This window comes from Ambystoma mexicanum, chromosome 4q, assembly GCF_040938575.1.
Source record: "Ambystoma mexicanum isolate Mex_15411 chromosome 4q, UKY_AmexF1_1, whole genome shotgun sequence".
In the NCBI taxonomy this organism is placed as follows: domain Eukaryota; kingdom Metazoa; phylum Chordata; class Amphibia; order Caudata; family Ambystomatidae; genus Ambystoma; species Ambystoma mexicanum.
Window position 1 is genome coordinate 391,122,727 of NC_090928.1, and position 19,955 is coordinate 391,142,681.

Consider the following 19,955-nt stretch of genomic DNA (forward strand, 5'->3'; position numbering starts at 1 on the left):
AGTCGCACACAGGGGCCAGGCCAGCCCGCCCCCAGCTTCACTGCCCAGCCCTGCAGGAGGCAGCCAGGCCAGCCTGCAGCAGGTGCTATAATATTAGCACTTCAGAGTGACTTTACTTCAATGACTATACTTCATAGAGCAAGCCGGGGCCAGGGGGCAGGCCCCAGCGAGCACAGAGCACCAAGTTTTGCACGGCCGCCGCCGCCGCAGCGCTCGAAGGCTGAGGGTGCATGCATGATGCAAAATGCACATGACACATAATTATGCATGATGCTGCATGCAAATGAAATCATCACATCAAAGCAAGGCAACACAACGTGTATGTGTTACCTTGCTTTGATGAATATGCTCCAAGTCCGGCCCGCCCTACTAGTGCATGTGTGCAAGTCTCCTTCCACTCCAATCCATTAGCGAGGCAGGCTCAGCCTCAGGGAGCTGCTGCTTCTGCTTGGGCCGGCCCACTAGCGTGACTAGCCGCAGACAGCCCCGCCAGCGGCTTGGCACGGCAGCAGCCTCAGATTCACAAAAACAAAAAAAATAAACCGGCCCACCTACTGACATAACCCTGTGACTGCTGCTCAGTCAGGCCGCTCGCGGCGCTCGGCAAGCAGCGCGCCTCACGCAGTGAGTGAGACTGTAATAAAAAAAACAATAAAAAACAATATAATTATTTTTAAAAACGGCCCACCCGTGGCTTCAGAAAAACCGGCCCCAACAGACCTCAAGTTCCATCGGCCAGTGGCCGATCGGCCGATAGGGCCAGTCCAACCCTGACCATATGCAAAGTGTACGATTGCCAGGGCTTCAGCACAGCTCAGCAGAGTGTCCTTGCTAATGTCTGTGACGAAGAATTTTGCTTTGATAGCGTGTCCATCATGTTCAACCCTAGCACTAAAAGCCCCTGTTAGAGGAATGTGGTGCTTTCCCCCGAACGTGAAGATTTTCACTTTTGCAGCCGTCAATGACGGTGGACCCGGCAGGGCTTCGCAGTGTTGTAGTGCCATTACGCACACTGAGGCTTCCGTATCCACAAGAACTGGAGTCTCTGCCCCACTTATGCGCACCATGCACTTTGGTTATCTCCTCTTCTTTGTCTGCAGCAAGCCTATGCTGGAGATAAAAAGAAATCCTAGTCTTCTTCAATGTTGGGATCCTTTGGGTTTAGCTCCTGCTCTACCCGTGCCACGTTCTGTTGTCGTCGCTGGGCACCGGCACCTGGTCTGCTCGAGCCACTTGGAATAGCTCCCAGTGTAGGGGCTTTGCACATTCTGGCAAAGTGTCCTGGTACTCTACACCGTCCGCACGTCCTCCCCTTTATTTGGCACTCTACTGAATGCGGGAGATCGTATCCACATTTTGGGCATGGCGTGTGGGCGTCTGCACCTTTTTCGTTCCTCTGGACGCATTTTGACCTGGTCGACATAGCTCCCATGCTGGCGTCCCACAGCACTCACCTCTTCCTCCAGTTTCAGTGAGCGGATCGCCACATCGATCTTGGACGCCCTAACCTCTGCTAGTTCATATGATCATCACATTTCGAGGATGCGAGCTAGTGTTAGGCCAGGTGCCCTCAAGATTTGCTGCCTCAGTTTCTCAGACGTACATCCTTGTATGAGCTGGTTACAGACCATACCGTCTTCATTTTCCGAGGCAAGCGTTGCTGCCAAGTGTCTGAGACGTCCATAATATTTTCCCAAAATTTGTTGTCTTTTTGTTTGGCGGCACACATCACAAACTGCTCGTAGTCCTGATTCGCCAACAGCATGAAATGCTCTCGGAGGCAGGCCTTCGCCATTCGGTATGTGTCGTCGACAGGCACTAAGGTTTTGAATATTCTGTGTACCTTTGGTCCCGCCGCATATATCAGCGTTGACAGCTTCACATTGTCAACTGTCTCCCCTGTGGCCCTGAAATACATTTCCAATCTCTCAATCCAGAGATTCCACTTGGGTCCTAGACTTGACAGTGTTCCTGTTGTGTCGAATTTGGGCATCGGGCAAGTGATCCTTGCGGTCTAGGTCTCTTGCTTCTCCTGATGGCACCATCTCCTGGTGCCGGCGAAGCCGCTTGGGCAATGTATTGGTCCTCTTCCATGCTTTCCTTTGCTCTGCACGTGTCCGAGCGCACACGCACCTAAGTTATGGTAGAGGCCACAACTCGCACGTATCTGAGTGCACGAGCACCTCAGTGACTCCAGAGGCCGCAACTCAGGACTTCCCACTTCTTCTGTTAAGGCACTGGTGTCCCTCTCACCAACCACTCCGCGCTGTCTTTTCTCTTTGCCGCCTTTTTTTGGATTGATTACACCTCCCCTTCACCTTCTCAATTGTTTACTGCCTTGCTACTGGGTTGCCCTCTAGGCCTTCACCCACTGTGTTCTTTGTGTGTACTGCTCGCACTTTCCATCGCTTCCAAAGATTCCCCTGGGCGCAAGAGCACTCTTAAATAAGAGCCGCTGACACCAGGATTATAGCAATGAAAATGAACCTTACCGCCAGGTTGTATGCTCGGCAGGCACTGAGAGGAGCAAACGCCGCCACCCGTAGTTGGGGGGCAGCCCGAATCCCTGTCTCTTGCTGCCCGGGCACTCGTCTCATCGCCAATGTTAGTGGCGGCTGTACCGCCGACCTAAAGCCCCAGAGAGCCCCCTTCCCGGACAGAAGACTCGGACAGAGGCGCGTAACCGTTGGGCTCCGGGCGCTCAATGCTTTCGAAGACGCGGGAAGGCCTTTAATACGTGCGACGGCGCTGCGCTGCTGTCGCAAGTGAGTCACCTGTTACATTTTACTTTGAGATAGTCCCACACCAGGAAATTTCAGAGGAAGTGTTGCATATACCTCGGTGGTTGATGTCTTTCTAGAATATATTACCAACAATGTGCTGCGTGTTTTTTTGGAGCCAGGTTGGCTATTGATTGCTCTGTCACCAAAATATCCTCCAAGTGCCTTTTTGTATTTCCCATAGGGCCCAAATGGTTTCCAATGGGTCAACCATTTGTTTGTGATATTGCGTTATGTTACTGGATGACTCGATGTGCATTTTTACATCATATAGCATTACCAGAATGGTGTAATTGTGTAAATGCCGTTACTGTACTCGCGTTCGACCAAATTAACGATGTACACTCTGCCAGTCCCCTTTCTATGATTCGTTTTTCCACGTGGATAATAGGGACAGACTTATTTCCCGGACAATTCCAATCCTTGGAATCTTTGTATACGTCAAGAAGTCACGCCCCTCTTCTTGCCTGGCAGACTGAGGTAGCTGAACCCTGAGCGGCAGCTGTGATCGAGCAGCGGCAGCGAGCCGGTGCCTTCTTGGCTGAGCCGGCGGGATCGGTAGCTGAGGGGCTGGTCGGTAGTTAACTGCACCGGGCACCCCACCGGCGTTCCGACACTCGTCAAGGGCGGCCATGCGAGGGCAAAGGCGTGCGCGCTGATCCGTGGCTCTTTGTGCTGGGTCTGCTCCTCCTAGGGGCACCCATTGTGACCCAGAGAAGGGCTGATCCCGGGGGAGAAGGAGAACGGAGCAGGTGGGGAGCATGGCCAATCAGCCTGTCATCCTCAACGTGTACGACATGGTGAGTCGGGTGGGGGGCATTTGTTCGAACAGCGAGGGACTAAGTGGGCCGTGGGGATAGAAGGTAGCCTAGGTGTGTGTAAAGTGAGCGGGTTCATTCAAGTCGTGTATGCGAGAGGGACATACACGCTGGGCATAAAGGGATTTGTTTTTGTTATCAGTTGGTGGGTGATGTGCATGAAAGGTACTTGTAAGGCAGAGGGACTATGAAAGGTGTGTGTTATAAGTAGGACATGAAGGTTAGGTTGTGTATACTAGGCAATCTCAGGGAAAGTGTGTACATCTAATAATGAGAATTGAGTGTGTTAGTAAATGTCATGAGTCAATTTTGTGCAGGGGGGGGGGTCATGATCACAGAGTTCATGCAAGGAGTTGAAATATACTAGCAAGGGGATATTGAAACATGTGTGTATAAGGTGAGTGGGTTTGTGGAGGTTGTTATGGGTGAGGTCTGTTATTAAGAGGGTCAAAAGGTGCGTGTACAAGACGAGCCAGGAGCGGTGGGCTTAATCGGAAGTGCCAGCGTCATAGGTGGGGTTGTTCAAGAGAAGTAATGAGGTCATGATTCTTGTGTAGCTGAGCTGTGAGCCGCTTTTACGTTATTCGATTTTTGTCCACTATTAGGTCACGGTGTGGGTATATTTATATGAATTCAGTTGTGTGTTGCGCAGTCTGTTCTAATAATATGTGTTTAAAATTAAGTTTTTTGTTTTTGTTTGTAACTGCACCCTTTATCATGATGTGAGTGCGGAAGGACAACTACGCAAATCGTGAATAGCCAGTTGTTAATCTTTCCGGAACATACAATGGCAGTAATAATCTGATGGTGTGTGGGGTGCGCACTAAATTCCAAATGATTAGGAAATCAGGTATGCTGCACTGATGAGTAACTATCCAAACACACTGCCTCGTGTTACATTCCTGTGGCTGCACAATTTCTGCAGTGGTTTTGAACACTTCGCTGAAACTTGGCTAACTAGGTTCAAAATCCGAAACTTCTAATGACCTGATATTACGATTTGGTTTCTTGGAGAGAAACATCAATAACCATAATATTTCAAAAACAATGTCATATGACAACACGTGTTTCGTTCTCGTGCAAGCTTCTTTGGGGCTTCCACAGCGTGTAAACAAAACATTAATTCCATTGCTTATTGGAGGCCATATGCCATTTTTGCCATGCTTGCACGCATTCCTCCTCTCGCGCACAAAATGACCTGGATCCATGACTAATCAGTGTAGCATTATAAACAAAAACACGTTGTAAAAACTGAATCGGCCATGAGAATGAATTCAGCCATGACTATTTTATTTATAGAGGAATCAACAAATATAAATTGAATGATCATGAAACGTATCGAGTACCAATTTCCAAACCATGGGCATGTTATCAGCGGTCATGACGTTGTGGTTTTTCCCTCTGAATTTCTATTAAAAGTAGTGTTTACTCTTTTAGGATTCTTTGTAGACTATTTGCCTGATAATCAGATAGGATAATATATTTAACATTTAGTGTAGATCAGCCACGACAGGATTAATGCAAGGATAACAAATAATCACAGTGGGTGTTAGAAATGCAAGAAATCCTCAATTTCAGGTGGTGAAAGCTTGGCTTAATTACTAGAGACTTAAGGGTCTAGGATGAGCTATTTGCTTCAGGTTATTCCTAGTGTTTTCCTGACTTTAATGGCACTAAGCAAGTTTGCATGGTGGTGGGCCACATGGAGGGTAAACTGCTTTCCTGGTAATTCACCCCCCACGCCCCCAGTGGTGAGATGACAGTTTTGTGGGAAGTCAACAAAAAAACGTTCCTGCACATTCTGAGCTCTATTTTCTTTTGTCTAACACTTTCCAAAGCTAGCCCTTTGAATCTTGGAGTGATCAGGATATTTATTGTGCGCACACTTTCAGGCCCAGACTCGCTACAGGCGCACCGTAACTGAAGACTGTGTAGCACTGACCCACTGAGACTGCTGCACAGCCCACAATAGTCTCGGACTGTAAAGTTTGAAAAGGGACTGTGCCCGCCAGAAAGGATATAGATCTGCTGAGAGAAGCAGATAAATGCACGGATTCAGGGATGACGTACCACTGGGAACTGAATATTGAGCCAGATTACCTTCTCACTCTTCTTGATGGCCTTGGAATTCTCTTCCAGGTGAGCATCTGGTCCATGCAGTGGTGGCCCAGTGATTAAAACACAGAAGAAAGCTTTTGGCGGCACAGGGAAGGGCATGCAGAAGAAATCTGAAGTTGAAGTAGCCAGAAAATGAGGCTGGTAGCCGTGGGGGAGCAGGCACAACTGAGCAGGGCAAGAGTGGAGCAGCAGACTAAAAGAGTATGCAGAACTGTTTTGAGGTGTAACTCATGTACCAGGACTGAGAAGGAGCATGAACTGCAGCCGAGGGGACCTAATATTTCCCCCCGTGATGCCATTTGGGCTGTTAAACTAGTTATTTCTCCGTTCTGAAGTAGGCTGTTATTTTGCTTTCCTTTGAGGTCTCCCTTTGAGTTCTCCCTATTATCTAGTGGTTTGTTCTTCTGGCCAGTGTGTCTTTGGAGACTGTTAACACCTGGGATCTGTGCCCCTTGCTACCCATGGTTCATTCTCCCCTTGGTAATGTGTCAGTTATTAAACAACTAGTTCCTGGCCCTACTCAATTATCCACACATACCCTAAATCGGGGCTCAACATTTGTAGTCGCCACTAGCCATCAGCTAATGACAATTTGCTCTTGGTGAGTAAAAAATGATGTGCTGTGTGCATATGTTGAATTGAGGTAGTGAGTTGACTTTGTATAGTTGGCTAGCAGCTTGTCGCTTTAAATTTGCACCCCTACCCTCAATGTTCAATTTAGTAAGTTCATACCTCTATTAGCCCTGCTACTCCTTCTGGTTTTGACCACGTCTGTATTCCCATTCCTTTTATTATTGCTCTACAGGCGACGTACATCCTTGCTGTCTTGAGCAGCTTTCTAATATATCAGTTACTCAAGAAGTCCTCCCTGGCACCTTCAGTTCTAGCAAATTAACATCTTGTTCTCTCAGTCCGGCCCATACTAAAATCTTGGTGTTATCACTACCTTGCGCCAGGCCATCATCAAATCTGACAGTTGCTGGTTTCTGTCGTGGCAGTGGAATGGAATCTGTCCTTGTGGTAGCTGTGGACGATCTGCGCATAGTCACTGATGCTGGTGGTATTTTATGGTTTATGCTCGACCTGTCTGCAGCCTTTGACGCTGTAGCCCATGGTAGTCTACTGGGTTGTGGCCATATGTACAGCATTTAGTTCAATGCAGACCTATTGTACTGACCCCTCTGTCTCTTTCCTACCTCATGCCCCTGCCGATCCCTTGACATGTGGTATTCACCAGGGTTCATCTCCTTTCTCCTATCCTCAGGGTTCGACATTTGTGGGAGCTATTTACCTCCTGTATAGGTCCTAGAAGAGTCTGGTTAGCTTGACACCAACACCTAGCAATAACTACTTTTGACTCCCCAAGCCCACTGGTGCCATACAAATACACCTATCTGACATTTCCTATGTGTCTAGGAATTTGAAGACCTACAAAGCATGACTGGTCATAACTTATTCTGCAGGAGCAGCAGAGGGAAATAGTGAGCAAGGTTGCATCACAGAAAAAGAGTTGGCAACATAAATGTTGTGCCAGGAACAGAGATTAATGCAGTGGCATAATTAGAGGCGTTAGCAAGGAGGAAGTTATCTCTCAATTAGAAATTGGAGGAAGAACGGACAGAAAAGAAATGTAAAAGAAATAAGAGGGAAACCAATTTAATGATAACATAAAAAGTGAAGACATGAAAAGCAACATGGCAATAGAGGATTCAGCAAACGGGCAGCAATAAGAGTACAAGAGATACCTACTCGGCAACAAAAGGGTTTTAAGGAATTTGCATTGCTAGTTGGATGCCAAATTTTGGCAAAAACAGGTTCCTTCATTTTTCCGGCACTCCATTAATGAGGATGGACTTTAATCAGACCCTCTGGGATATTACTGCATAAAAAAGCACATTTTTTGCGGCACAACATTGTGTTTATTGTGGCACATTTGTTATTGACCATAGCGTGTAAGATTGGCAGGTAGCAGGAAAGGGGCACTGTGTGAGGCTACAAGTGAGCCAGGTTATAATTATTTGCACCCTGTGTACCAATTTAATAGGTAGAGTCCCAGGTTTGACAGAACAGTGTTTGTTTTACTCTTCTTTTATGGTTTAATGTGTGCCTATTGATATTAACTGTATTTATCATTATTGGTTATAATTGTGAACATATTCCCCTTCTATGTTCTCCAAGCACCAATTCACCAGCACCTTCACACCCACCAATAACTCATCACTACTTGCACTCCCAAACCACTCACTCTGCCTGTCCTTTGCATACTTGTGTGTTCTGTCACACTGCCAAGTCAAAACTCTCACTTTTCACTCCAAACCAGGCTCTCAACTTACTCCCCTGCACCTTCTGCAGTCTACAGTTCTACATTCTTTCTCGCTCTTTCTGCATCTTGCGTCCTTTCTCCCATGCTATCACCCTCTTTCCCCCATCCTTTCTCCCAGTCTGCAGATCGCTGCCTCTTTCTGGTCAACCGCGTCCTCTCTGCTTTCTGGACCACCACCTCACCTCTGGCCCACTGCTCCCTTTGTGCTCTCTTGCCCACCGCTACAACCTCTGACCCACTGCTCTCCGTCTGCTTCTTGCTCATCAGTCACCATTTGGCCCATCACCTCCCTCTCCTTTGCCCATCATGTTGTGGCTATTTCTTTATTTTTAATGTAGGTTTTTAGCCAGATCCTCAAAAAAATGGAGCATATAAAAAATAGGGCGGATTATTGTATTTTTAGATGCCCCATTTCTTTGAAATGAGCAGGTAAACTTATTTTCGAAGATGACCTGTGCGTCCCCAGGGGGCTGAGCTGTAGTAGTGTCATTTGTATACCGCCTTTCACTATTAGTATGGTCACAACAGGCTGTAGGTTGAACACCTTCGGGGGACCAGAGTCTGGGTATGGGAAGACATTGGAGGAGGTGCTAGTATGTGTGTGCATATTGGCCAGTGCTTAACATGAGGGGTGGCCAAGTCCCTGCTAGCCACCTGTGTCGAGCTGGCATGTGGATGGGTGGTGATAAGTGGTCGAGGGGTTAAGCAAGAGCGGGATAGAAGTCATATGTGCATCTACGTATCAAATTTTTGTCGTGAACAATAGCTGCATTATTATGGCAGAGGTGTTGTGGGAAATGTCTTCGAATGGTGTATGATGGCAGATGCGTTCGGGTCTGTGGCTGTGCCTTTGGCTACGTTCCCTATGCATGGAGAGTAAGAGGGGCCAACCTATAAAATAACTTGCTTTAATGTACGGCTAAATTCTACATGCTCCTAGGATCAGTGTAAAGGCTCTTCTAGATTCAATATCTGACTATATTCCACATTCTTCAAGATTCCAAGCTTAGATAACATTCTTGATTTCGCCTATGTTTAGAAACCGTGCTAGATTGTACAATTAGCTTAGATTCCGTGAAGGACTATTTTGCGTTCACCTAATTCGGTGCAATGGCTACATTCTGAGTTCACCTGGAAGTAATATAGTGGCTGCATTCTGCAAAGATCTGGAATGAAGCTATGGCTACTTTACATGTGTGTCTAGAGTCAATAAGCATTCTGCAATCCTATATTATCGGTACACTGGTTGCACTATGACAATCACCTTTAAAGAACGCAGTGCATACACCGTAACGGTCGCCTTGCCGCATGCCACCACTGACGATGAGTTAGGGCGTCATGTCTAACATGGCTTTAGCGCAAATGATGCGCTGGCCAGCCGCCTTGTGTTTATTAGCATCTTGAGCACACTCCCGACACTGTTCTACAGGTTCCAAGCACATTTAACTCTGACGATTCAAAAGAAAAACATTTCTATCCCCTTTGAGGAATAGAAATGCAAGTGAGACAGCAGCTGTTTCTACTGCTGCTGTCGCATATAATAAATGGCATGACAGGGTCACGAAAGACCCTGTCGTGCAATGCACACCCCTCTGCACCTATTCCAAGGAGGCGCCGGGGGTTGTTTTCGTTTTCTGCACATTTAAAAGCGCATCCTGCTTGTGTAATTGGGATGCGCTTTTAAATGTGCAGAAATGCCCCCTGATTTGCGCAAAGAGGTAAAGCCAGTGAAAATGGGCGCATACAATATGCGCCCATTCAGATGAGCTTTGTGTATTGGGCTGCTCCTTTTTGTGCGCAAGTAATGAAATGCGCTAGCCCATTTCGTCACTTGCGCCAAAAAGGAGCAGCCCAGTACACAAAGCTTATCTGACTGGGCGCATTTTATATGCTTGTGTCAAAGGTTTTGTGATCATGGACCTTTTCATTTTTTCCGGTGTTTTGACAAAAACTGCCCCCTATACCCCCCCCCCCCCGCGTTTGTTTATTTATTTTCCGCGTTTAAAAAAAATACTTCAGTTTCATAGCATTTCTTGGGAACGCAAAATCGGGATAAGCTGAAGGGTGATTTTAATAGTTTCTGGGTAATGAGTATCTCGTGCTCTGATGAAAATCCTGACGCCAATGAGATTCTGCTCCATGAATTCCAATTTCGGTGTAGAACAAGTGGAGTAATCCTTGATTACATGGAGGTACTGTGAGGAGTCAGAAATGAGAGACGGGCACAAAGTTGTGATTTTGTCAACATTTGTCATGTTTATTAAAACAGAAGGGGGTGGGATAAAGGCCTATCTGTCCCTAGCCTAACACGAATGTTCCTACCTATAAAACTAAAGAAAATTGCCCTTGTGTCCAGATATATCTGACCCACACACTAACATATAACCAAAATGTCTAAGGTAAATGTATCTTTTTCCTGTTCCCAAAAAATGTGCGATCAAAATTATAATTCCAACCAAGTAATCCTTGTGTCCACGGTGGACAAATGTCAATAAATGAAGAAAAAAAATCCCTTCCCTGAATCAATTCAGGAAGCCTTTTGAAAGAGTTTTATTCCAACAACATTCTGTTAAGTTCTGTAAAAAAAAAAAAAAAAAATCTTTTAACCAACACGTCCCTCAAATTGCCAATGTAAATGTCTCTTCCATAGAACGCTTGTTCAAAAACAAAGCGACTGTTTCTTTCATGAAATATTCTTTGCACAATGTCAAAATGATTACTTAGGAGGTCAAAGTAAGTGTTTTCCTCATAGAATACTTTTGTCATAATGGCGAAACAAATGTCTCTAGTTGTACAATAGTTTGTCAGAATGATAAAGCAAATGTTTTCTTTCCACAACACTATTTATAACGACAGTTTTCTCCTTTACACACTTGTTTCTTTCCTGGTTTACTCTCCTGCCAGGAATGGTTTCTACTTCACACAACTGTTAATGTCGATCTCTTTGTGGCAATGTTTGTTCCAGGTTTCTACACACCGACAACTGTTATGAGGAGAATTGCACAATGTTTGCCGGTTTCTTTGCTTATGGCAATGTGGGTTCCAGGTTTCCCCAAACTGACATCTCATGTGAGGAAAATTATACCCTTTGTGCCCTTCTTATCTACTTGGTTGGTATTCAAATTGCCTCTTTAAGTTTCCTTCAACTTTATAACCTGTCCCGGGGCCCCCCCAACTCCTTCTGGTTGACTCACCGGTTTAACATGTATCTGTAACGAAGAACTGTTGTCGGGCCGGTTTCTCCAGTTACAGAGTCTCTAGTTGGTCAATGCGTCGGTCTCTCACTCCTCCACCAGTTGAACCTTTGCCGTTCCTCAAAACCATGTCTCGTCCGGTCCTGTAGCGCAGCAGCTGACTTTCACCAAAGTCTTTCTGCTCCGATATGTGACGCTTCCAGCAGAGTCCTCCTTCAGCACAGCTCACCTTTGTTACTCTGCCTCGGAGTTCGTATCCCGCTCTGTGTTCTCCATAGCTTTCTGCTCCTTCTCTGTAATTCAGACTGCGACCATCTCCTCCTTCCACCCTGTGCACTGCACGACGCACGTACCAAATCCACACGGACTCCTCTCTCCTCTTCTTCGTCACAGTAGCGTAAGTGTTATGGAAATTGAAGTCCATTAAATTTCCAAGGCCATATTGTATCAATTGTTTGCTGGACTTAAGTCTGTCAGAAACAGAAGCTCCTATGTGACTATTAGTAGTTGCACTACTTGGCTCCACTTTACAATATGCCATCAGTGTTTCAGTAAGATTGGAAGAATCATGTGTTAATGGAGTTACCACTTTCCCACGATCTGTCTCCTTCCATATGATCCTCCCTCATAATGCCACACCCAGTGTCAGGATCTGGTATCGGCTGCCTTCTCCAGGCCAATACCGGAGATTCATCGATTTCACACGATTCATCGCAGAATTGACCAAGGGATGAATTTGAGAACTGAAAATCTAAACCACGCAGAAGGTGTGGCACATTTATTTTTATTTCTGGTGTTTTTTTTGCTTTTCTGAAGAACAGTAGCTGTACAATTGTTGTATCCACTTGGATGTCGTACTAATTTCCAATTGCATAGAGTACATCTGCCACTGGTATGACTTTGAGTGTTCTTGACTTCTACTTAGGTTTGTAGGCACCTGAGTGTGTTGTGGATCACTTGTATGGAGGCACATTTCTGGAAACAGGGGTGTGATATTAAACTTTATAGAGCAATATGAAGAGATTTTTATTAAGTCACCCTTTTTCTGTCTTCCAGCTCCATCTGTATTTGAGTAAGTGAGAACATTATGATCAAACACTACGACATGCCTTCATACACGTGCATATGCACGTCTACCGACTCGCAGCGCACACTGTAGGGCACATTGCCCTTCAATTGCAATTCAACATTAAATTAATTCCAAGTTGAATTTTTAAAGTCACTGACATTTTACCATAAACTGATATTTTAAATAGGTTATTTAATCCAACAAAAATAGAAGTTACTTTATTGTATGCGTTTTGGACCCTAAATGATTTCTTTAGAGGACATAAGCTCTCATTAAAGATCAAAAAGAAATGAGTACATCAAATATCGTTAGTCCATATTAATGTAATTCCACACCCCAAATTAATTCCATGTTTGACAGAACCTTAAGCTAGGCTCATTTGTTTTTCAGACGCAAGATTCTGCTAAAAGAAAGCGTGTATATCATGTAAACTGATGAATAAACGCGCCAAACATTCAGCAATCCTACTCCTTTATCCTGGATTGATGCCATTGTTCGGTCCTGCCACCCCTTTGGCCATTTTTAGCACATTTTAAATGGCAAACCCTGCATTGTTTTGTTAAAATATTGCGAGGAAAGAAATGACATATTTTTAGTTTTGAAAAGCCTCCACTCCTGCAAAACATCATGGGAAATATTTAAAGGTTTTTGACATCTTGGAGCAACCTGATCTACACTTAAATATTTAAAGCAAATAGATTGTTTACCACGACATAGTCATTATTTTGTACTTCCATGTGTCCACAAAATTGTTGAAAGTGCTCAGATTGAGCTGTGCGTATGATCCAAAATGTGGGAAAAGCAATGCAAAATCCCAACTACGAATCTTTTTTTCAGCACTTTATAACTCAAGCACTGTCAACTTATTCTACAATAACCATCATATAGAGTTTCACTCCCACCCTCTGCCGTCCTATATGCAATGTTGTGATGTTTGCAAATGTATTCTGTGACTAACAAGTAGCTTGCATGCGCGTACCCCGGACACCCATTGCCTAGTTGGAAAACTCTATAATTTTGGTGCTTAGGGAGCACACCTTGCCTACAGGAAGAGCTCGAATATTGTGAGCTGTTGGAATAATTTGTCACTTCACCTTGGTTCCTCCACCTCCTTGTTAGCCGTCACACATTTATCAAAAGCTTTTCTGTTTACATGATCTCCTCCCTTTTTTCTACTAAGACCTCTATGTTATAACGTGAGCCGTCACGTCTGTCAGGGGACGACTCGCGTGTGTGTGGGGGGGTGTCTAACAATAAATGGAGGCCACGCCTGGGTGATGAGGGGGATTCCTCCAACCGAACGACTGTGGTCCGTGTTGTTATTTAGCATGGTGGAGCATCGTAACAACTGCGACGAGCCCCGTGTGGTGTGTGTGTTCGGTGTGATTTGCTGACAGGACGTTCCCTCCTGTTGGAGCTCTTCCTAGAGACTCGCAGTGTGTGGCTGGTGGCTTGCAGGCTGTTCTGGGACGGGCCGGCTCCTCCCGGGTGACTTGCAGAGTGTGGCTTGTGGCCCGTGGTGGGTGCTTGAGCGGCGGCCTTTGCTGCTGGCGACTTGAGGCCCGTGGTGGGCGCTTGTGTGGCTGCTGGGGTCACAGTGGGTGTGAGGAGGGCCGGCGAAGATCCATGATGGCGGATGGAGGATGAAGTGGCTGCGCTGGTGCTAGTCCTGTGGGAGGAGTGAGCCGGGTTGTGGCAAGGAGTTCGGGAAGAGTCTGAGGGTTGCTCCAGTTCCCGAATTTGACATCCTAGATGCACCAGTGATGCTGGGACTGAAATGGGACCTATGAGTTGAGCGTCTTGAGATTTATTTTGCTGTGTCTAGTGAGGATGATGATCAGAATCTTCTCTTTTATGCGGGGAATGATGTTCATCAGGTCTGTAAGTACTTGGTGATGGGTCCTATGCAGAGGCAAAAATTGGCACTTCAGGTGTACTTTCGGCACATGGTTTATAAAGTCTCTGAGCGTTTTCGGCAGGCTCATCAGGATCAGACGGAGTCGTTGGGGGCCTATTATGCGCAGTTACAGCGTTTGGCGGTGTCTTGCTGTTGAATCAGAGAAGATACATGCACAGATTATCCAGCATTGTGCATCATCTGCTTTACGGAGGCAGATTCTGCGGCGCCAGACATATTATTGCAGCGTATCCTGGAGTTGGGGATAGCGCAGGAGTTGTCCTCATCTCGTGCTGCATAGATGGATGAAACCTCCAAAGCGGGTGGGTTGAGTCAGCGCTTGTTGTCAGCTAGAGGATTGCCCAGGCAGCCGGCCCGGCCTTCGAGAAGTTGAATCACTTTGCGCAGATGTGCCAGGCTCAGTGGCAGCCTTCTGGGGCTGTCGACATTTTCATCTTTACATCTTTGCGCATCCGAATACTGTGTATACGGATCACAAGCCACTTGTCCCTGATGACAAGCCCCTTGTCCCTCTTATGTCTGGTTCTGCGCTGAGATCGCCCATTCGGCTGGAATGTTGGCTTCTCTAGTTGCAGGAGTATGGGGTGACAAAGTTTAGGGCAGGAGTGGATAATCCAGCCGTTTTCCTCTCGTGTCAACCTGTAACGGCAAGTGTTTGGGTGCTTGCGGTGATGAGGGGGCTGAGACCGAGGAGTTTGTTTCTATGATTGCCACGGTGGCGGTTCCTAATACAATGTCGCTTGACGAGGTCGCTGAGGCCACTAAAAAGGATTCGGGTCTGTGGGACCTTGTTGCACAGGTACCTGATAGATATTGGAAGTGCTTTCTGTCAGTGTCCCAGCATAGGAAGCCAGAGGCGCAGGCATTTGTGCAAGGGCTTTGGAGAGTCCGTCCTGGGGCCTGAGGGTGTCTTGTTGCGTGGAACTCGGTGGGTGATTCCATTGGCCTTGCAGGACAAGATTCTTGCGTTGGCACATATTTGTCATCAAGGGGCAAGTAAGACTAAGGCCCGGTTTCGAGAGAAAGTTTGGTTTCCTGATTTGGAACGGACAGTGGATGATGCCCTTGCGATGTGCAATTGGTGACAGGCCACAAAGCCGGTGGCCAAAGGGCCATCCGTTTATTCGCCAGAGAGAGCAGTGGCACTGTGGAAGGCGCTGAATGTAGAGTTTAGGACTTCATTACAGTCTGAACACTCTTTGGTTGTGCTGTACGAGTTCTCAAGGTATCTATTCGTTCAATTTGTGGAATCCACAGCTACAGCGGTAGTTATTACAGTGCTTGGGGGTCATTTTGCAGCCCATGGGGTCCGTGAATTTTTGAGGTACGGTAATGGCCCTCCTTTTCAAGGAGTCGAGTTTAAACGCTTTTTGTGGTTTTATGGCATTACGCCTCAGCGTATTGCTCCTTATTGGCCTAGATCTAATGGGGATGTAGAAAGACTTATGAGGACTTGAAATAAGGCATTTCCGATTGCTGTGGCGAAGGAGCAGTGCCTGGATCTGGCCCTGATGTCATGGTGATGATGTATAGGACAACACCACACGTGTCCACTGGGATGGCGCCAGCGGAGGCCTTTTTGGGAAGAAAAGTGGTGTCACTCGTTCCTGAACATCCTTCTTGAAGTTTGGCTGTTCCTGACCAATGGGGTGGAGGCAGCGATGGGTGTAGGTCAACAGTCTTGTTAGGAGGGGCCTGGGTGTTGAGGGTCCATTGGTGGTTGGGGACTTGGTGTTGGGGAGATCAAACATGTGACTCATAAACTGTCTCCTGCAGGAGGTTGAGCCATGGTTAATTGTGGGTCTTAACGGGTCCATGGTAACTGTGCAGCGATGACTGGAATCAATGACTCGAACAGTTGGTTTAGGCGGGTAGCCCCACCTCTGGTAGGTGGGACAGACAGATGAATTTGGTTCCCTGGATGATGGAGACCCAATTATGCCAGATGAGGGGGTATCGTGGGGGGCGAGGGTCGGGGGGGGGGTTCCGCTGCCCGGTGGGGAGGATGTATGGCAGGATGGTTCCCTGGGGGTGGGGTGTCCTGGTTTGGTGACAGATTTGTCTCTGAGGAGGTACCCACAGCGTATGGAGCTCAGGCCTCCGGAAAGATTTCGGGACTATGATCTTGAATGATATGACTAATGTTGTATTGTGTAGGGTAATAGTTCTTGGTGTTTGTTTAAAAGGGACGTTTGATGGGATGTTATAACATGAGCCGTCACGTCTGTCAGCAATAAATGGAGGCCACACCTGGGTGACGAGGGGGATTCCTTCAACCTAATGACTGTGGTCCGTGTTGTTGCGTGGTGGAGCATCGTAACACTGTACTAATGCTCGTATGGTCTGTCCTGATCTTGGTAGTCCGTCTTTGTTTTGAGGCCTGTCTGGAAGGAGAACTTCTTCCTGTGTTTCTAATTGTTTTAGAGTATTTGTTCAATGCAAACACAACTGTGAGGCCTGGCTAATGTAGTGAGGGTCTGTTTACTTTTCCATCCTAGTGTGGTACCGCTACAGTCCTTTAGGTCCCGTAGAAGTGTTCATATTGATAGCCCTCCCTGTTCAAACTCCTGTAGTGAGCTTACTTTGCTGTAAAGCTCATCCAACGAGTTCCATCTGGCTGCTGATTGCCATTTTCGCATTAACTCTGCACCTATTTGTTTATGCAACAGACCCCCCAATACAATTGGATTTGTAGATCTGTTCTCCTGATTTGGTTTTTATAGTTGGTAAAAGTGGCATAGAAAAAAGTGAGAAAAATGTAGGCGGGTTGCTTAAAGACTTCACCCTGAGGGACTTCCGGTGTGATGAAAAGGTAGCACACATTGCTACTCTCTCATAGCAGAAGAATATAAAGCACCGGAATGGCTGATGAAGTCCCAGGGACTCCACAGGGCAATTGGGTCGGAATGGGAGTCACAATCTGGACTTTATATTTTTTGGGTGTAAGCCTTTTTATTTTCTAATTCAACGATCTATTGTATGCAATGACCAGCATTCCGGCCTACATAAAATAATGATAAAAGAACAAACCTAACAACCGCTTGGTATTCACAATATGCACAGGTGTTAAATAAGTGTTACAGTGCACTGCCTGCCAGTACCCACAGTCAACAGGAGTATTGAATACCATACCCACACCTGTCTGTCTCTCAACCATGACATCCAGTTTCTATTAAGATGTCATATTCGTAACGCTGCATGTAGCACATCAGTCATACAGCATTCAAGGAGGCACATAATCAGAAGGATAAAACAAAGATTGTACCAGGGAATTCCACGCCATTACAGTGTCCATACCCTTGTGTAATCCCCTGTATACAGTTTTATACCACCTTTAGTCTCTGCCACAGACGGTGTTAACATGATGTCCCCCCCCCCCCCCACCCATCATGTATGAAATATTGGGACAGATCTTTTCTTCTACCTAACGATCCTGTGTTTAGCTAACACCGGCCAGATCTATTAACTTCCTTATGTCTCGCTGTCCTTGGCCGCAAATACACACCCAATAAACGCGTCTCTGGAGTCCACTAATAACTGGTTATTCCCACCCCCTCGATCTTCTCGTGAATTGACCCCCAGAAACGTTGTATCACTGGGCATACCCAAAACATATGTATTAACTCGTCAACTTCGTTACCACATCTAGGTCTGCTTGAAGAGGTTAATGGGTGGGGGGGAGGGGAGGATCCGATATATGTTGTATGGCATCATATAGGTCCTATGCAGTACATTTAATTGAATTTGTTTGTTGTTAGTTTCTGGAGACCTTCTGGGCATATATCAAAGTTTTATCCCAATCCCCAGCTTCCATGTCGTTACCTAAAATCTTTTTCCCACTTTGTCCTAACCTTAACAATGGGGGTCATTCTGATCCTGGTGGTAAGGGGTTCATGGCCCCGTAAGGATGCCGGTGCCCTTAACCCCCTACCGCGGCATACCGAGGTCCCTTAGCGGGTCCCACCAGGGCCGGCTGGTTTTACCAGCCGCCCTTAGCGGGACCCGTTAAGGGACCAGGGAGCTAATAACGGGCCCGCAATTTGCAGCCCCGTTATTAGCTCCTTCCCCATTCCCATTGAGCCCTATGCGGGCTCAATGGGGAATTACCGGGTCCTCCAAGGTTGGAATGGCCCGGTAAGTCCCCATTCTGACGACCCGGACCCGAGTTTGGAGGCAGCCATGGCGCTAATAGCACAACGGCTATCTCCAAACTCGGAATAACTCCCAATGCCTTTGTGTAGACCTGTAGGCAGCGTCTGGTATAGCCTAGACACTCGCTTCCCACCATCTTGCAGCTCATACGATGCCAGCAACCCACCCCCTCCAGTAAACTTGGCCATGATTTCCAGGCCAATCCTTTCATCAACCATATGTGTGGCATGAATTGTCCATTATGTAAAGCATATTCCGCCTACATTTGCGTCCCAATCTTGAATAAATCTCTCAATATTGCAATCCCTAGATTTTCCTTACCTCTCATAAGGTGAGGATCCTCAGTCTCCTTACAAAGTGTAGCCGCGAGTGGTATGTTCGGGGGAATACGGTTGCTCTAACCCCAACAAATGCAGAGTTCTACACCAGAGTATCCTGCCTATCTTTAGGGCAGAACCTACCTTCTAACCACAAAGCTTCCTTCAACATAACCTGCACTATAGATAACTACATGAGATTTGTATCTAACGTGGCTTCGTCTGCTGAACTTGGCCTGCCAGATATTACAGTTCAAACTGTCCGAGCTGGATTCCACCATCCATGTAACATAAACTGTGTTTTTAATGCAATTCGATGTATCCCAGAGCCCCACAGGAGTCCCCCAATCAACGAGTCCAGTAGTCTGAAAAATGCCTTGGGTATGACAAACGGGACATTTATGAAATTATAAAAAAAGAGGGATGATCACCAATTTAACCAGAGCTGCCCGTCCCATCAACAGCAGTGGCAGTCTCCTACAGAATCCTATAGATCGTGAAACACCCTCCAGAAACTGTATAGTATTACATTTATGGGAATTATCTATATCCCATTAGATATTAATCCCCAAGTATTTGAAGGAGTCAGTAGGCCCCCACCATATCCCAAGATAAGATCGCTCTTCACGATCCGTGGAGGACCGCTTTGCCATTGGGTAGTCGGGTCTTGCACATTCCTAATCCCACTAGACCTGCAGGGTGAGTTCCTTAGTTTACATTTTCGACCTATGAGAAATGCACTTGCTCCAAGGTGACTAGTGCCAACATATTTGCCACTGCTTTGTAAAATGGTGCATGACACCATAAGCACACTTCATATTTGGCGCCATGCTGTCAAGCATGCACAGTGAAACTTGTATTTGCCATGTACTGCAAACAAAGTGTGTTTGCAGTAAATGGGAAAAATAAGTTTCTAACGTTCCAATACTCGCCAGCAAGGTCTGGTATTGTGCAAATGGTACTCGCCCTTCATAAAAAAATTACTAATGCTAGTGGATTTTGCAAGCCCTGGTAGTGGCAGGACTTATTACGATTTACCGCTATACCAGACAATTTGGCACAATTGCCCAACACCTCCAGTATGCAGGGCAAATTGTATTCAGGACCCTGTATGTACAGTAACCTATCGTCTGCGTGCAATAAAATAAGGTGTCTCGTCCCATTCACCAATATTCCAGCCTCTCCAAACTCTGATCGTAGGAACACTGCCAGTGGTTCTAGGGCCAGGATAAATAACATGAGGGACAACGGGCAGCCCTGAATCGG

General features: G+C 46.4%; 1 protein-coding gene across 1 annotated transcript in view; it reads left to right on the forward strand.

Moving 5' to 3' along the window:
- The first annotated feature begins 3,195 nt into the window (after window positions 1–3,195).
- DESI2 (desumoylating isopeptidase 2) overlaps window positions 3,196–19,955 on the forward strand; it is a 350,188-nt gene continuing 333,428 nt past the window's right edge. The window contains exon 1 of the mRNA XM_069607968.1: window positions 3,196–3,580. Coding sequence (XP_069464069.1) covers window positions 3,542–3,580 — 39 coding nt within the window. The 5' untranslated portion in view covers window positions 3,196–3,541. The remainder of the gene's footprint in view (window positions 3,581–19,955) is intronic.